This window comes from Scylla paramamosain, unplaced genomic scaffold, assembly GCF_035594125.1.
Source record: "Scylla paramamosain isolate STU-SP2022 unplaced genomic scaffold, ASM3559412v1 Contig36, whole genome shotgun sequence".
Classification (NCBI taxonomy): Eukaryota; Metazoa; Arthropoda; class Malacostraca; order Decapoda; family Portunidae; genus Scylla; species Scylla paramamosain.
In genome coordinates, this window is record NW_026973701.1 from 200,461 (window position 1) to 220,000 (window position 19,540).

Sequence of the window (19,540 nt, forward strand, 5' to 3'; positions counted from 1 at the left end):
CCACAAAACTGCAGACAGGTATCAGGGAGGAATGAAATAATTCAAAGCCACAGACACTCATGGAACTTGCTGATCTGTCTCCTTCATGTCTTGGGAAAGGTGTAAGAAGGAAGAAGCCAGTCCATTCCTAGTTTCTCTATAAGTAATATAATGGTTTTGTTCTCTTCATCTGAATTGTTTTCATTCACCTGTGGTCTTGCAGTTAACAATATCTTGCAATTACTGTCCACCAATCAGGGAGTGAGAGCATCAGTCACCACTAGTGTTACCATGCTTGTGGCTATCATGCTGTGAATTTGAAGCATGCATGAACATACAGTAAGAAGAGAAGACCAGGACCTGATTGAAAGAGCTTGAAAAAAGACAGTCAAGGGAAGAAGATGGAGGGAAAGACAGTGAAATGGAGGTATGGAAACGTGGCAGAGCTACAAAGGATGGGAGGCACTGAGGAAGATGCAAGGGACAGAAACTTGTACATGGTGCCAACCCCTAACTGTAAGGAAATGGCCAAAAAAGAAGGTCTTGCAGCTGACAATATTTTGTACATACTGTAGACCAACCAGTGTGTGAGAGCATCTATCAATTTCTTAATACTATTTGTGAATTTGAACCACACATGAACATACAGTATATCCCACCTGTACATGCATCCCAATATCCATCCATCCATCCACACTGTACAGGCTGTCCCATACACTAACCTTGCTTGATGGAGGGGTGGTCGCACTCCTCCTCAGAAAACTCCAGTGTATGGTGTCGCCTGGCTGCTCTCTCCATATTCAGCACTGGGGAAGGCATCACACGGCTCACTACAAACACCTCGCCTTCACACCAGCATCAGTAGGGCACATCACATAATTTCTGCTAAGCTTAATTAATTCGGTGATGTTTCATGTAGAGATTGGAAAGAATTCAAAGAACAGCCACTAAGATAGTGCCAGAACTGGATGACTTGACACATGATGATAAAGATGAAAAGAAACTTGGACAGAAGAGAGCTTCCTAAATAACACACATCTTTCCACAAAGGAGTAGAGACATATGGAATGGAGAAATGTGTGAAAACCCCTGCAGCTTTAGGGTTAGTCAACCAACCTGAGGAACCAGACAGAAATGCCCTTTTGTTATGGACAAGAGATGAACCTCAATATTAGAGAGAGAGAGAGAGAGAGAGAGAGAGAGAATGTCCAAATAATGCAAACATATCTTTCCATGTAAATATATAAAGATATAGAATGGATTACAGGAGGAAGCAGTGAAAGGCAAAAGTGTACATCAATGAATAAAAAGGCTGGAAAGATACAAACACAGAAGCAGATTACAAACTTAGTGGCCATGGAACTTTTACTAATGAACAATTTGGCGAGTCTGTCTGTCAGTGACCTCACTATCACTAACTCATACACCTGTTGCTGTCAGTGGAGGACAGTGGAGGGGTGGGGGAAGGTACTGCTTCTTCACAGGGTGAGCATAGCTATAATCCGGGTCGCCGTGGGAGGGACGGTGACCCTGCCTGGCCTGCAGTTCCTGTCCCCGTGACCTGCAGTGGGATGACGCACTTCTGGCCTCGTCCAAACTTTCCTCGTGACTAGTAGTTGACTCTGTAATGGAGTGACTGCCACCCACCATGTCAGCCACAGTTTGGTAGTCCCCGTCTGGTGGGCAGGGTGGTGGTTAGTCAGCTTGGGGTGCAAACATATGGGTAAATAAGGGAACATATGTATGGATGGATGGATTTCTTTTAACCCTTTCACTGTGATAACCTTACCTAACCTAACCTATAAATGAATAATGCTAATTCATATAGTTTATCTTTGTTTATTAACCCCAACCTTAAATGTAAAAGCTGAAACAACAAAAATGCAGAAAAAAAGGAAACAAATTTCCTTAATATTTATGTAAGCACAGCGACGGGTCGTGCCGAGGTGAAAAGATCACGTAAATTCAATGAACCCTTTTCCTGCTGTCTGTCAAATCTTTCCTCAGTCACTCAGCACTCTGGCATGTCTGTTGCTGATCTACCCCAAACACTACACTACACCACCAAAAATTGCAAAATCTATTCTTTTTCATGCTCTTCTTTTTTGCACATGCTTATAAAGATTTCATACATACTTCTTAATGCTGCAAATTGTTGCTTAATGCAGTGAAAGGGCTTAATTTATTATATTTTAAGTCACATTAAACTAATTAATGTAAAACAACTTATGCAAACCAAGAGCCACCAGTGCCAATGCCAGTTTATTGGTCCTGATGACTAACCTTGTCTTTTTCTTCCATCATTACTCATTAAGACTTTATTCCCTTATAAGAACATAAGAGCACAAAAACAACAAAAGCTGCAAGAAGCCATCAGCCCTACATAGGGCAGTCAGTCCCTGAACATGCCTACCTATTTTGATCAATCACCCTGGTTCATAAATATGTGTAATCTTTTGAAACTCACTATTTACTTGGCATTAACAACCTCATTATCATTCAATTACCACTCAATTTGAAAACAATCTTAATCCTCACGGTTTTTAAATCTAGCCATATTCCTGCTGCTTTGTCTCTCCTGTCCATCCATATACATGCCAGCCTAACACCTGCCTCAAACAATGGTACACTCAGACCAGGCTAAGAAGTGAACTGTCTCTTCCCCTTGTACTTTTCTCAATCTCCAAGTGTTAACTCCACACTAACTGGCACAAAACAGTAAGTGCTTTAGTCTATCTACTTTTCAATCTTAGGCACCTAATATAACAGTGTTTTATCTCCTTAGTTTAGGAGGAGTTCACAAGTGCACTATTGGTTTTGTAAGCTTGTCAGGAGCAAGTATTTTCACTTTATTTTCCAAGTATATGACCTGATGTGCTATGCCTAAGTTCCTGGGGTGTAGCAGAGTGGTCTACGAGATGACTGCTAACCACCAGGAGGTGACAGAACTAAGAGTATGAATGATGCGTGTATGAGAGTATAGTCCTTTGCCTGGGCCACCCTATGAGGGATTGCTTGTCTGGTATATAGAGGGAGACAGGTACATTTTGCAGGTCTCCATTTGTGTTGGAGATAATCCCTGCACTGTTCTGAAATATTTGAGCTTCCCCTGACCATGACTGACCTGGCTTGAAGAGGGTAGGGACTATCAGGGCTCGGTTGTTGCCCAGGGTAGCACAGAAAGACACCAGGTCAGGCTCAGCAGGTGTGTCAGATTCAGTGGTGACCTCACTACTTGTCACCACACCTGCAGGGAGAAAGGAGCAGATGTGTGGTGGTGATGGCTGTCTGTCCTCTATATAGTGAAAAGTGGCACAGTAAAAAAAGATGGGTTGCAATTTATGAACGAGTGAATTGACTAATTGCTTTCAAGGCACCACAGCAAGGGTCATACGTCATCAAACATTATATAAAATATTAAGAAAATATTTGAAGATAATTGTTGAATGTTCAGAAATATTTATACATCAAAACTTCTGCACTGCAATGAACTGTAATCTGTAATTTTTTTCCTTTTCAATGCATTTCTCAAGATTCATGATTTTCCTTTTTTATAATTCTTAGGTGTAAATTTTGCAGTCATAAATCACAAGAAATCACAGGAAATGACAAATAATTTTACATTATCTCTCTCTCTCTCTCTCTCTCTCTCTCTCTCTCTCTCTCTCTCTCTCTCTCTCTTACTGTTCCCTAAGGGGTCCTCCTCCCACATTCCCAGCATCACCTTTAGTCAATGAATAAACATGAGTGCACTTTTGCTTAACACTCCATCACAGCACTCCATTACCATGCCATCACTCCCTGCCACAGCATCACCCCTCCCCCCCCACCCTGGCAACACCACCCAGCCACACCACCTACCACCTCAACACTATTTTGCACCAGCCACATCTTAGCTAATCTCTTACATCACCTATAAGCCTTAAGCCTCCACACTCGTCACACCACCACTCTCAGCTGCACCTCCCAGCCACACCACCTACTACATTTGTTCCTGCGGCTAGACTTGGGTGTCGTTGGCCCTCCGTTGGTGTGGCTGTGAGTATGGTAGGCGCACACTGACAGATGAGCCGCTTGCCTCCTTGCTGGCTGCACCTGAGGATAGTACAGGTGTGGTAAGGCTTTGACTTAGACCAGGTGTGTTAATTAGGTACCCTCTATTGCAGTGGTTTCCAACCTTTTTGAATTCTCGCCCCCCCTTCGTTAAATGACAAGTTCCCTGCGCCCCCTCCACTCTGGTTTAAATACTGCTATTTACTGTCATAGTCGGCACAAATCAGCGATAAAAAAAAATTATACAATACATAATTATGTATGACTGAATGTATAGGCTTACCTTTACTAGTGTGATGGTTGCGCTTGCTTCTCTGAGCAGAGTTTCTCAAATCTCGGAGAATGTGATGAAACTGAGACCCATAATTCCTTTTCTATTACTGAGCGAGAACGGTATTTTGTTTTGAGGACAGCAACTGAACTAAATCCTGATTCACACAAGTATGATGTCACAAAACGTAATAAAATGCCAATGGCCTTAGTTGACAAGGAAGGGTACCAAAATTTTTCCAAAGGTCCTGCATCAAACACAAGTTTCAGCGAACCGTCACATGACAAATCAATAAGTTGCTCCTGGTCAGCTGTAGACAGTGTGCTTGTAGAGTTATCACCAAATGGGTTTCTTATCCATTCGTAATCACTTGTGTCTACATCTTTAAAGTAAAATGAGCACTTCCCCAGGAGAGTGCTCAGCAAACAATTCATTTCCACCTAGTACGCTAGTATGTTTGAGAAACTCTTGCAAGTTTGGTAACATGTCAAAACTGTTATTTTCTACATTCCTTTTCCATAACTCAATTTTCTTCATAAATGCACGTATTTTGTCACTCTGTGCGAAAATATTCATGTGGAGCCCCTGCATAGACTGATTCAGTTGGTTAAGTTTCTCAAAGATATCAACCATGTAAGCAAGTTTTTTAATGAAATAATCATCTGTGAAAAAGTCTCCATTTTTGTTTTTATTTTCACAAATGAATGTAGCAATTTCATTTCTAAGTTCATACACTCTATGGAGTACTTTTCCACGGGATAGCCAGCGTGATTCACAGTAATACAGTAGAGCAGTGTGTTCAGCACCAAAATCTTTACATAACTGTGCAGTCTTCCTTTCAATGGACTGTTCTTTATGTAATTTACAACCCTGACAACATCTTTGAGCAAATTACCTAACTCTTCATTCATACTGCCTGATGCAAGTGCCTGTCTATGAAGCATGCAGTGCGTCCATGAAGTGTGTGGAGCCTTTTCCCTCACCAAAGCTTGCAGTCCAGCATGTCGTCCTGCCATTGACTGGGCTCCATCAGTGCACAGTCCAACACAATTTTCCCAGCTTATTCCATGTTCATTGAAAAAATTGTCAATCATGTTGAACACTTTTACAGCTGTGGCTCTACCAACAATAGGTTTACAAAACAACAGATCTTCCTTAATTTCATTGGCAGATATATAGCACACATAAGTTATTAAATGAGCATCTTTCACTACATCAGTAGCCTCATCTATTTGCAACCCAAAATGCGAATATTTAAGTACATCTGTCAACTGATCACATAAATCATCACTAATGTCTGAAATTCTTCTGCCAACTGTATTATCTGCAAGAGGAATGCTGCGTAACTTGTTGGCACTTTGTTCATCGAGCATTATTTCCACCATGTCAATAGCAGCGGGTAATACCCAGGTTTCTGCTATGTTGTGAGCTTTTTTGCATCTTGCAATTATGTAGGAAACTTTATAAGAAGCAAGCAAAGCACTTGCAGCTGTGGTAGATGTCTTCATGAAAGCCCGCCTCTGTTTATTAAATTCATCAAGTCTCCTTTTAAAAAATTCCAGAGATTTGCCAACATGTTCAGGATGCTGTGTTTCAAGGTGGCGCTTCAATTTGCTTGGTTTCATGCTGTCCATGGCCAAAATATTTAAACACAACACACATTGAGGTCTCTCCGTTCCACTAACAACCGTAGATGTAAATCCAAGCGAGATAGCTGTTGTCATACTTTCTGGTTTTCGTATGCTTGCTACTTTCATCACATTTATTGGAGTGAGGTTCACTTTCAGTTGCTTTCCTTTTGCCTTTAATCAAATACTTTTCCATATTTCAAAATTTTAGTGAAATAAACAAATGCACACGCTCAAAACTATTCCTTAGCTTTGTAATTTTGCAATTAACAGTTATATTTATGAGGCACTTGTTACGTCCAGAACGGTCACAGAGCTACCGTCTTACCACCGCACCCTCATACTACTGTGGCGGTGTGGCCACACAGCCAACTCCCAAAGCTGGAGTACTGACGTGTCCGAGACGTGAACCGAATGGGAACCATACAAACGATGCGTTGTTTCTGGTAATCATTACAATATTTATATTTACAGCACGTTTCTCTCTCTATCTTTTATAGTTGTTTAATTCCTTAGTTACTTAGTAGCATTTGAAATAAATTATAATTGTATTTAGACAATAACATTTCATAATTCATATCTGAAATGTTTTCTCAATACTTAACCAATTATGTATTCCATCAAAATCAATAATGTTGATATATAATCATCTACTAAGTAATTTTTCCACTTTATGAAGTGCTTACGCACCCCCTGGCAGCCCTTCGTGCCCCCTTAGGGGGGTGCGCCCCACAGGTTGGAAACCACTACTCTATTGGATCAGGTGTGTTAATTAGGTACCCTCTATTGGACCTGGTGTGTCAATTAGGTACCCTCTATTGGACCCAGTGTGTTAATTAGGTACCCTCTATTGGACCCAGTGTGTTAATTAGGTACCCTCTATTGGACCCAGTGTGTTAATTAGGTACCCTCTATTGGACCCAGTGTGTTAATTAGGTACCCTCTATTGGACCCAGTGTGTTAATTAGGTACCCTCTATTGGACCCAGTGTGTTAATTAGGTACCCTCTATTGGACCCAGTGTGTTAATTAGGTACCCTCTATTGGACCCGGTGTGTTAATTAGGTATCCTTTATTTAATTAGGTATCTTGTACTGATAGTGTTGTTGTTTAGTTTGGGCTGAAGGTAGATATGCACTACAGTGTCACTTATATTTATTATGTATTATGTATTGTTTATGTATTGTCTTTTCTTTCTCACCTTTCTCACCAGACGCAAGGTAGGCAATGCCTGTCAGTGTCCGGCCTCTACGAATCTTCTCCAAAGGTCTCTATCCATGAAATCCTCATCTCTGGTTATTTCTTGTAGATTTCTTCCTCTTTGTTCATTAGCTTCTTCAACTCCCTGCATCCATCGCTTCCTGGGTCGTCCCACCGGCCTCCTGCCTAGAGGAACCCATTCCAGAAACTTCCTTGCGTATCTTGTATCTTCCATTCTTTGGACATGTCCATACCATCTCAATTTGTTCTTTTCAATTATCTTCAGTACAGATGTTATCCCTAATCTCTCTCTGGTTTCTTCATTTCTAATTCTATCAAGTCTGGTCACACCTCGGATCATTCTCAGAACTCTCATTTCTGCTGCTTGTATTTGTGAAGATGTTCTTGTTGTCAGTGTCCAAGTTTCTGACCCATATAGAAGTACTGGTCTTAGTGTTGTTGTAAATATTATGGTTTTAGCTTTTGTTGGAATATTCTTATCTTTAAGTATGGGATACAATGCACTGACATTTGCATTGTACTTCTGTATTCTATTTAAAATTTCTATATTCTGTCTGTTTTCCTCGTCGAAAAGTACTCCCAGACAACAAAATTTGTCGGTCTGCTTCAGTTTAACATTTTCTATGTAAATATTACATTCCTCCTTTATTCTGCCAACTTTCATTATTTCTGTTTTTTGTTTGTTCATTCTCATTCCTTCCCTATTTAAGACATCATTCCATCTTGTCATGGCCTCTTGAAGATCTTGTTGGCTTCCTGTCACGACAGCGACATCGTCTGCATAGGCCAGCGTGATCTCTTTATCCTCCCTTACACACACTTCCTTCAGGCATCTGTCCATGTATATAATGAATAGCAAAGGATAGAGCACTCCCCCTTGTCTCACTCCTGTCTTAATGCTAAACCATTCACTCTCCAGCTCTCTGTTCTTGACTCTGCTCTCCGTGTTCTTATATATACTCTTAATTACTCGTATCAGTTTAGAGTTTATGCCGTAGTCTTGATGTTGTAAGACTCTCCACAAGCAATCTCTTCTAATTCTATCAAAGGCTTTTTCCAGATCTATAAAAGCCACATATTTATCAATGCTCCACTCCCAACTCTTCTCCATTATCATCTTTAATTAAAGTGAACACTAGATCTGTCGTGCTCCTATTGGGCCTGAAACCATACTGCCATATTCCTAGTTTCTCCTCGACACAGGTTCTTAATCTTTTCTCAACTATTCTTTCATACAATTTTCCAACATGAGATAACAGGGATATACCTCTATAATTTGCACAATCTGTTTTACTGCCTTTCTTATATATTGGACATACTATTGCTTTGTGCCAGTCATGGGGCACTTTCTCCTCTTTCCACGCATTACTGAAAATGTACCTCATCCACTCTACACATTCTTCCCCAGCAGCTTTAAATAGCTCTATAGGGAGCTCGTCGTCCCCTGGGGCTTTGCCGCTTCTCATCTTTAGTGCCTCCTTCACTTCCTCTGTACTGATCTCATTTGGGTTCTCTCCTTGTTCTTCCTGTATATCTAGATTCCGCTCTTCATCCACTTCCACATCCTCCACATTTAGAAGTTCTTGGAAGTATTCTCTCCATCTTTCTTCAATCTCCTGTGGTTTTGTTAGTAGTTCTCCTGTTTTGTTCATTATTGCATATGTTGATTCGTTATTTCCTTTCCTATAGTTCTTAGCCATGCTATACAATAATTTTCTTGTTCCTTCTTTCGTCTCTCTCTAGATCTTGACCAATCTTGATCCACATGTCCTCCTTGGCTGCTCTTTTGGTTGCTTCTGCACTGTTTCGTTTATCTACGTAATCTTCTCTATCTTCAATGTTTCTTGTTTTCATCCATTTTCTGAAAGATCTTGTTTTTTCTTTGACTGCTTCCTTAACATCATAAGTCCACCATGCAGTACTTTTCTTTTTGGTTCCATATTTGATTTTAATACCAACTGTCTCCTCAGCTGCCCCATACACAATGTTCTTGAATTTATTCCATTGTTCTTCTATGTTCATTACTTCCAATTCCAGTTCGGTTGGTTTTCGTAATGTTACCAGTTGCCGCAGTGCTTGCTTCTTCTCTTCGTCCTTGAGGTTTTCCAGTTTGAATCTCTTTTGCTTTTTCTTGACTTTTTCCTTTGGTTTTACAATTTTTAATTTAGCCACCACCAACCTGTGGTCAGAGTCTAAGGACACAGATGGTATGGTCCTAACATCTTTAAATATGTTTTTCTTGTTGGTGAGAAACAGGTCAATCATTGACCTCTCAGTATATCCTTGTTGTGCTGCATTCCACTGATACCATGTCCATTTATGGCTCTCCTGATGTTTATAATAAGTATTCATAATGGACATGTTATTCATCACACAATAATCTATTATTCTTTCTCCCTCCTGGTTCCTTTCGCCAATGCTAAACTCTCCGATGACGTGCTCTACTCCATCTCTATTCTGTCCGACATGTCCATTCATGTCTCCCATGACAATGACATTCTCGTGATGTCTTATTGTTTCTGTCATTTCCTGTAGATTAAGACCATATGAGGTAGCCTGTTTTAAACAGCTTAGGTTTGTAAGTTGCTGTGGATGGAAGAATATGTGCATGAATGAAAATTAGAATGAATGATGCAAGAAAGGTGTGGGGAAGACTGAAAACTGTATATATATATATATATATATATATATATGGATGTATTTTACCTACAATGAATGCAAAGAAAACTTGTAGGATGGGGTATTAGTGGTGACTATATTTAATGAAACTGAAACATGACATTTGGAAACCAAGGAGAGGGAAAATGAGTGTCACTGAGATGAGATATCTGAAGGGCATGTGTGGAGTAACACATAAGGATTGAATAATGAGTCAGTTGTGAACAATGAAATGTGAAGGATAACTGTGTGGAAAGAGAATAGGCTGACTGAGTAGAGCAGAAAGTGTAATGACAATAACATGCCTTCCCTTTGGAGCATCAGAAAAACACTTGAAAAATATATCTGAAGGTGGGACAAATATTTCTACCATGAAGTATAAAGTGCAGTGCCTTGGACATCAGGACCATAAGCAATTCCAGTCCCAAACAATATGAGGGGCTTTATACCTCCTATCACTAATGGTTTGGGCATGCTGAGAGGAAGAACAGGGCTAAGTGGTGAGGATGTGTGAGGTGTAAGGCTGAGAAGAGAACCAGAAATGAAATGGACAGATGGTGTGAAGAGCATCATATGTAAGAGGGATATCTGTGAAACAAAGAAGAGGTCATGTTTATTAGTGATGAGGTCATGTTTATTAGTGATGAATGCACAAACAGAGATGCTGCATTAAGGATCAGATCAAGAGAAGGATCTTTTCACCACATACCACTCCAGAATGTTACACTCAGACTATGGATTCCATCTCAGATGATTCTGGTACGTCACCTCATGACAGTGGGTACTTTGAAAGTGGCAAAAAGATAGAGGAGGATTCTTACATTACCCCAGTTGGCAGTGCTCCAGTCAAGATCAAATGCAGATTGTCCCAGTCCAAGACATGGATGTCTCTTTCCCCAATGAAGCAAATATCTGTGGTGTCTTCTACCACCACCACCACAGCCACATTAACTCCTGCTCATTTAGCCCAAGGGCAAAGGCCTTTCAGAAGATTTCCATCACTCACCTTTGATGAAGATGATGCAGACGTGGTGACAGAACTCATGAATGAGGTGAGACTCCAAGATGAGGGACTCCAGGGATTCTCAGATTTGTTAGCTGCCCCCATGCATGTAGCTAAGTTCTGTTCACCAACCAAAGCCCCCTCTGGTTCCCTTGTCAGGCATCATCTTTCCATGATGGATACTGTTCCTACCTTCTCTTGGGTTTATAAACCTTTGGCAGGCTAAGAGAGCATTTATCCCATAGAACGATCACATTCAGAAATGGGTGCCAGTACTGTGGAGACCAAACTCAGGAAGCTGGATCCACTCAGGTCATCCTCTGACCCAGAGATGAATTGTTGCCACTCGGAAACTCATGTCGCTACAATGAAGGCTTTAAACAAAAGTTATAAACGTGAAAAGAATCTCACTGGTGACTTCTCCAAGGCTCTGTTGCTTCCTATCCTTGAGATTGGGAAACACCCAGGCCTAGTTATCTCCATATATATTATATGAATGTGAAATAGCCAGAACTTCAGCCAGCTTGAAGTACAGTTCCCTCTACTTCCATGTTCATCACTTAGCATTGCCTGTGTGTGAATTGTCTGCTGTGAACCTCTACACCTGATTCGACTTACATCCAAGACACGTTCCACTCGTTATGAGTAAGAGGGAGGGTGATGGAGGGATTGATGAGATTTGTCTGAGGTATGAGTGAAAGCAGGTGGTTCACAACATTGGCAGTGCTAAGTGATGAACATGGAAGTGGAGGGGACTGTACTGATTTGAAAATTATATGAAATTTCATGCACAGTGTTATCTCATAAGGAAACAGTATTGTACTTCACTCTAGCAGCATTGCATTTGCTTCATATGCCCCACCACTAAGTCATCCTTGGTAACCTTGGTAACCTGTAAGATATCAATCACCCGTCACTGTGGATTAGCCAGCACGTCATGCCGGTAGAGAATGTGTAAACTGATCAGTGAGTGGAAGCATCAGTCAGTGGCAGTGTTACCATGTTCAATTACCTGCTCTTGGCAGAATCACTGTGACAGCATTGGTGAAACAGAGTATAATAAGGTTAGGAAAGACTAAGATTTACAGGCTAAAACATGAAGAAATTAATGCTTGTGGATGTAAAAATAAGTATGGCTACCTTAAGGGAGACATCAGCCTGATATAGAGATAGATAGGAAGGAAAAATATATTTGTTATCTAAGACTAAGATGCAGAGTTAAGATATGGGAGAATGTTTGTGAGTGTAATTGTAAATATGTTTATAAACATGGTGTTGCTTTTTTTTGGTTATGTTAAGGAGGATCTAAACTTGATATATAGGTAGATAGAAAGGACAGAGCCAATTTTGATTTTTCAGTTCAGTATGTTCATGAGTGGTTTATTTAATAAAAAGGAGATTCTTATCTGCCTTATCTCAGGGTGATAGAAATGACAGAGCCATTCTAACTTGTCTCCATAGTACATACATAAGTACATATGATCAAATAGAATGTGATTTATCTCCTTATTGCAGGAGTCTTTGTTAACTCATATACAGAACGGTTCATATGTTTTGTTCTTTCATCCTTGTTTATCTCAGCTTTATTTCTCACCACCTCTCAGTCCCTGGCTTCACTCTGCTACCTGTCCCTCACTGTGCTGTGTCCAGGTGGTGTGGGATAAGCAGTTTCATTATACAATGACTCATTACTGTCTTGTCACTGGCTGGTATAAGGAAGGAAATGCACATAAAAATTTTGAATATGGAAAGAAAGGAAGAAAAAAAAAACTATGGCCATATAATAAGTACTCTACCAGTAAATGATAATGTAGCTGGTAGTTAGGTTATTAATGTTGAGATTATTTGAACCTTGGATCATCTATCATTATTTCATGAGCTTGAGGACAAAGGTGAGACTATCACCTTTGTGCAGCTGACCACAATTATTAGTGTACACTGAAGACTTGTATCACCTGTTGTGGTAACTGAGAGAGAGAGAGAGAGAGAGAGAGAGAGAGATTACTATCACAGAAAATACTTCAGTGTATCAGGAAAGATTTCAGCATTCAAAAACACAACACTAGCATATGATATGTAATGCCACATACATATAATACAAAATATATAGTACTATATATTAAAGGTGCAGGGCTGTGAATCCTGAGGGGTGGAGAGGGTGTGGTGTGTTGTAGTGTTAATAAACAGGCATTGTGGAGGGTGCTGTGGGTGACAATAGGAGCTGCCACTCCTCAGGTGGAGACAGCAGCAGCAGCTGCCTAGCCCATCCAGGGATTGGCCCTTTGTGTTACCTTTGTCCACCACCACCACACCACAAATTCCATAGCAAGTTTTTAAAATGTTCATGTTTTTTATAATAAGTTCACAGATGCCATGCATTGTTAAAACAGAATAATGGTGATGCTATTTAACAAAAACTAGTACATCTAAATATTTTAATAATGCAGACTCAGTATAGCATGGATAGATGGACAAAATGGGTCTTGGGATAGTTATATGTAAGGTTCATAACTGTATGGATATATAAATTCATTTTCTTTTTAATTGTTCTTTAATATTAAATGAAAATAATAAATACAGAGTAGTTATAGTTTGTCAAGAAATTAATAAGGCAGGTATGTTGCTAAGGAATTAGAGTTAGCAAACGTATCCAACATTAAGTGTAGCATAAGTGGTTTTCTGGAGGGAGTGACAGGTGATAAATGAAGGACTCTTAGATAATGAATTTCAATAAGGACTTCCATTTGGCCGCTGTAAAAGGGGTCACAGAAAAAAAATCCAGGAGGTTCAATACTTGATTAAAGTGAGTTTGATAACCTGACTTCACTGAGATAAGTGGTTAGCAGGTTATTAACTTGTAGCCAGGATGGACTCTTGGACTCCCCCCCCCATCACAGCAGGTCTCCAGGGCTATTTTATCTCACTTGGCTTGACCTTCAGCATTTCACCATGTGCAGTATTACAGTACATTGATGAAATACTCAGAATGGGAGAGGAGTCCTTTTCTTGTACAGTGAAGCTAAATATTGCATTGCATTTACACACAGCTAGATGAAGGGAGGACAGCAACAGCATATCTATTGGCCCTTATCAGGCTGTTTGTGATAAGCTACAGATGTTATCTAATAAAAATGAGAGACATTTAATAGTAAAAACTTCATACTATATCAAGTTCTTTCTTATATATTCTTTTTAACATTTTTTATTGCTATCACAAGTAATATTGCTTTAGCTGTACATGGAGTCATTAGTAAAGAGATGCTTAACCATTGTACCTCCAGTAGAGATATACAAGATTGTTGTTAAGTTGTAGTTACCAATTAAGGTGCTTGAGTGTGAGGGAAAGGGATAAAGGGGATATGGCCATGAAAGGAAGGAATGCAGGGATGAGAATACATTAAGGCTCTTCTCCCATTGCTATTTCCAGAGGATGTTTCTAAGGAATAGGCGTCAGGTCTGGACAGATAGATAGATAGATAGATAGATATTTAAATAGATGTAGCTGTAAACCTAAGTTACAGATTTAATCCAGCTAAGAATATGAGGATTATTAAAAGGATGCCATTTATTGAAACATATTTCCATTATCAACATCTTTTCTCTCTATAATGGGAATGCACCATTGTTTCCAGTGTGGCTGGATTACCATGTACCTCTTTCAATACATTACCCATATTGAGGCAGCTGCTGTCCTGAGAGAGAGAGAGAGAGAGAGAGTCTGGCAAAGGGAGAGGGAGGGGAGAGTGGCAGGTTGGGTTAGGGCATTTGGTAAGCGATGGGCAGGCACCATTAATCATGAGAGTGTTTATGACAGACGCTGGAGGGAGTCGCTGCTTATCTTTTCTGGCACTTGGGCTGTTTGGTAAATTTTAGTTCCATTTCAATTTGTTTAATTCTATATTGGAAATGCAGTATTGAGGCTCAGATTGTGGTTCTTTATTGTGCTTTGGTCTTATGGTTGCTTATGAAGAGTAGACTTGTTTTTATTAATAATATTAAATATTTTATGGAAGTACTTGGCTCTATATTAATTTTTATATGTAGTTACTATGCTTTTTGAGTTATGCAATATGATTACTTATGAATATCAAGATAATTTTTATATGTCTTGAATTTTTATGCATCAAAGATAAAAGGCAAAAGCAAAAATTAAAAGAAAAATTACTATTAAATATTTTTTTGTTGGATTTTCCAAGGAAGAGATTTGTTTGCCTCTTTCCTATAAAGTTACCATTATATCATACAGTTAATGCTATTTATATGGCATCAAGATATCTCTTGTGCAGACCATCCTCTTAGCAGGGATGTGCAAGGAGAATATGACTTAGTATTATAATGATTCCATTTCTGACAGATGCAGGGTACATTGGTTAAGTTGTCAGTGCAGTTTGAATGGGGAAGGGAGAGATAACGGATGGTTGAGGAAAGGATGGTGGTAAGACTGTGGAAAGAGAGTGTGTCTGGCCACTATTATCTTTCCATTTCTGACAGACACAGGGTACATTGGTTAAGCTCTCAGTGTAGCTTACTCTGGGATGCGAAAGACAATGGATGTGTTGAGGAAAGGATGATGATAAGGCTGTGTGTGGAAGGTTGGGCTGAGGGGGCAATGTGGGTGTGTGGCAGCGCGTCATTAGGACCCTGCCTTGCTCCTCACACCTGTCACTTTGTCCTTACATCAGCCATTATTTGGAGCCATTTCAGTCATGTTGGGAAGAGGTGGGACAATGTCAGAAGCAAAAGGTGGTGGTAATATTTTTCTCTACTATTTGCTCTGTCTTCACTTGGGCTTGACAAGAAAGGAATTTCTTCTTAAAGTTTTCAATTATGTGCATTTCCTATGCATTCTTGTCTTGCATTCTTAAATTTATGCCTTGTATTTCTGTACTTATTTGTATTTTTCATCATGGCCTTTAACTTGTGTGTAATGAATAAGTAAAATCTTCACTAAAAAGGCTGAAGGACAGAGAGCTTCATCATAGATTATAAAAATGTTGTGCACATGAATTATTAGTTTTCCCCCAAAAGGTAGCATGCTGAAGGATAGAAAGCTTCATCATATATTATAAGAATGTTGTGCACAGTATTTGATCATGAGAGAAGGTTGTAGGGGAAGGAAGGTAGTCACCAGGGAGACAAAGACTGTGGTTGTAGTAGGTGGTCAGAATTTTGTGGCTTATGATTAATGGATTTTGGATTTTATACCCATAGCCACAGAGGCTCACGGGTAGTAGGGAGCCACCTTAAGGAATGTGACCATCTTTTCTTTGGTGGGGGAGGGAATGGTAAAGTTCACTCAGCAATTCCCACACAAGTCATGATGGGAGCTTATTGCTACTACACCATATTGCTTACTTAACTCTAGAAATATAAGATAATGAGTAATATTGTTGTTAATTAAAAGAGATAGTTAAATAAATTAGTGGATGAATGGTGGGTATTTTTTCATCTTGAAGTGGCATCTTGAAAGGCAAGGAAAATACATTTGGTTGAAACTTTATACTGCAGTAAGTAGGGATGTACAGGAATGTGTGATGTCTTCTTGGTATGATATATGTTCCCTGATAATTGCCAAGAATTCTTTTTTTTATTTTTTTTATTTAGTTGCAGTAATATGCAAAGTTTGAGTCACATTTGTGTCTGTATTTATAATTAATCTTTTTTTCATGTCCCCATTATTATCTCCTCTTTTTCTACTCTACTCCTCCAGATATATTAACATTTCTTTGTGGGAAGCTGTATTTGTTATATCATTCAAGCATCTCACCATCCTCGACTTTTCTTGGATTCTCTCAAATATGAAGCCTTCATTCTTGCAATAATGTGTATTTACCTAGTTGTATAGTACAGGGTCCGAGCCAAGGCTCAATTAGTCCTGTCTCCATACCCGAATTTATCTAATCTCTCTTTAAACATGTGCACACTCTTTGCCGCAACCACTTCTTCTTTTAAGTTATTCCATATTTCAACCGTTTGATGCAGAAAGCTGTATTTTTTAATATCTCCCAAACAATGACTCTTCTTTAATTTCTCCATATGTTCTTCTTGTACGTCTATCTTCTTCCTCCACTTTTACAACTAGGTCATCTCTGTCTATCTTCTCCATGTTGTTTATTAATTTGAACATTGTTATCAGGTCTCCTCTTTCCCTTCTTTCTTGCAGTGTTGGTAATCCAATTTCTTCCAGTCTTTCCTCATAACTTAGGTCTTCCAATTCAGGTATCATTTTCGTAGCTATTCTTTGTATCATTTCCAATTTCCTTATATCTTTCTTCTTGTGTGGAGACCATACCACTGCTGCGTTTTCCAGTTTGGGGCGTATCATGTGTGTTATAATTTTCTTCATCATTTCTTTGTCTAGGTAATTAAATGCCACCCTGATATTTGCTAGCAAATTATATGTAGAGCCGAATATTCCATTGATGTGTTTTTCTGGTGATAGCGTGTCTTGAATTATTACTCCTAAGTCTTTTTCTTCTTTGCTCTTTGGTATTGTGATTCCTCCCATCTTATACTCCCATGAAGGTCTCCTTTTACTTCTTCCCATCTCCATTACATGGCACTTCTTTATATTGAATTCTAATTTCCATCGTTTACTCCATTCATAAATTCTATCAATATCCCTCTGTAGTTCCTTACAATCCTCTTGGTTCTTTATTACTTTCATCAATTTTGCATCATCTGCAAACATGTTAATATAGCTATTTAAACCCACCGTCATATCATTTATATAGACCTGAAACATTTTAGGTGCCAACACAGATCCTTGTGGTACTCCGCTTGTTACTTCGCACCAACTTGATTTATTATCTCTGATTACTGTACTCATTTCCCTACCTTGGAGATAATCCTTCATCCTCTCAAGTATTTTTCCTTTTAGCCCTCCTCAATGTTCCAGTTTCCATATGAGACTTTTATGTGGAACTGTATCAAAAGCTTTTTTCAGATCTAAATAGACTGCATCAACCCAACCATCTCTCTCTTGTAGTTTATCTATTACTCTTGTATAAAAGCTCAGTAAGTTTGTTACGCAAGATGTCTCTTTCCTGAAACCGAATTGTTTTTCTGTTATTATATTTTCTTGTTCAAGATATTACACCCATCTGTTTTTAATGACTATTTCACAGAGTTTACTTACAATACTCGTGAGTGAGACTGGTCTGTAATTCAGTGGTTCCATTTTATTACCTCCTTTGTATAACGGTACTATATTTGCTCTCTTCCATTCCTTTGGTACTTTTCCCTCCTTCAAAGAACTGTTAATTATCTCCTATATTGGTTCTTCCAATTCCTCCCTACATTCTTTCAATATCCATCCATTTACTTCGTCTGGTCCCATCGCCTTCCTAGTATCTAGCTCTTCCAGTAGTCTTTTAATTTCTTTTCTTTCCACTTGTATGTTTTCTATTCCTTTCTGTTGTTCCTCATCTCCCAGTGATGCAAAGGCAGTTTCTCTTGTAAATACAGACTTGAAGCTTTTATTCAGTATCTCGGCCATCTCTTGTGTGGTTTCATAAATTTCTCCATTTTTCTTCAGCTTTGTAATGGTATCTCTATGCTCTATTTTTCCATTTACATATCTATAGAAAAGTTTGGGTTCTTCTTTACACTTTCCAACTACATCTCTTTCAAAATTTCTTTCTTCTTCTCTTCTTATTTTAACATAATCATTTCTAGCTGTCCTGTATTCTTCTCTATTTATCTCATTCCATTGTTTCCTCATTTTTTTTCCATGCCCTCTCCTTCTTCTTTTTTGCCTCTGCACACTTTGCATTAAACCACACTTTCTTATTTTCTTTTACCTTATATCTTGGCACATATCTCTCAACACCTTCTCTAAACTTGCTTAAAAACACTTCATATTTCTTCTGCACCTCCATACCTCTTAATAAATTACTCCAATCAAGCTCTCCGTAGAATTTCTTTAACCCTGCAAAGTCTGCCTTAGCATAATTTTTTCTCTCATTTTTATATTCCTCATTGAATTTTGGCACTTCTTCTTTGATCTCTATCTCCATCTTCACATGATCACTTTTTCCCACTGGACACAAATATTCTATACTTGGTTCATTTTCTGGCTTTTTTGTAAAAACCAAGTCTAGTAGCGATGGTTCATCTTCCCCTCTGTACCTAGTATTTTCTTTCACCCACTGATCCATCGTGTTTACCATCATAGTCTGTAAAAATTCTTCACTCCATGTACTGGCAATCCCTGTCACCTCCATCTCCCCCCAGTTTATCTCTTTGCTATTAAAATCTCCTACTAGTAACACCTTGTTTCTTATCTTTAGCATGTCATCTATACTTTTTATGAACTCGCTTTGCATGTGCTTATAATCATCAGTCCCCCAAGTGTTGGTCGTTGGAGGCATGTATGCAACAATAATTTTTCTGCTTTCTTGTCCTTGGATCTTGATCTCCACACTCAATGTTTCTGACCTCCCTTCACCATATTCCACTGTTTCTATCAAGATGTTTTTTCTTACTAGAATCATCACTCCTCCTCCTCCCTTATTCTTTGTCTCTTCTCCATGTGTTATATCCTTCTTCTTCAAATTCAACATTAAGCTCCCTTGTTAGTTTTGTTTCCGTAATGCATGCCACTTCTGGTTTCTTTTCATGTAAATAATCTCTTAGTTCCCTTAGGCTGGACACTAATCCATCTATGTTTGTATACATAACTTTAATTTTATTTATTGTGGACCCATTTCTTTTGTGTTCTCTCTTT

General features: G+C 39.0%; 2 protein-coding genes across 2 annotated transcripts in view; one reads left to right on the plus strand and one right to left on the minus strand.

Moving 5' to 3' along the window:
• Nucleotides 1-701: 701 nt before the first annotated feature.
• LOC135097910 (zinc finger BED domain-containing protein 5-like) lies at nt 702-6,838 on the minus strand. The gene is made up of 2 exons (XM_064000035.1): nt 3,963-6,838; nt 702-3,226 (listed from the first exon to the last, which is right to left on the minus strand). Exon 1 carries the CDS (start codon nt 6,058-6,060, stop codon nt 4,903-4,905), a length of 1,158 nt encoding a protein of 385 aa, XP_063856105.1. The 5' UTR covers nt 6,061-6,838; the 3' UTR covers nt 702-3,226; nt 3,963-4,902.
• Nucleotides 6,839-11,074: 4,236 nt separating this feature from the next.
• LOC135097912 (uncharacterized) overlaps nt 11,075-19,540 on the plus strand; it is a 21,278-nt gene continuing 12,812 nt past the window's right edge. The window contains exon 1 of the mRNA XM_064000037.1: nt 11,075-11,284. Coding sequence (XP_063856107.1) covers nt 11,075-11,284 — 210 coding nt within the window. The remainder of the gene's footprint in view (nt 11,285-19,540) is intronic.

What these genes read in the sequence shown, in the direction of transcription:
- LOC135097910 (XM_064000035.1), bottom strand. Translation starts at nt 6,060, where the DNA reads ATGAAAGTAGCAAGCATACGAAAACCAGAAAGTATGACAACAGCTATC.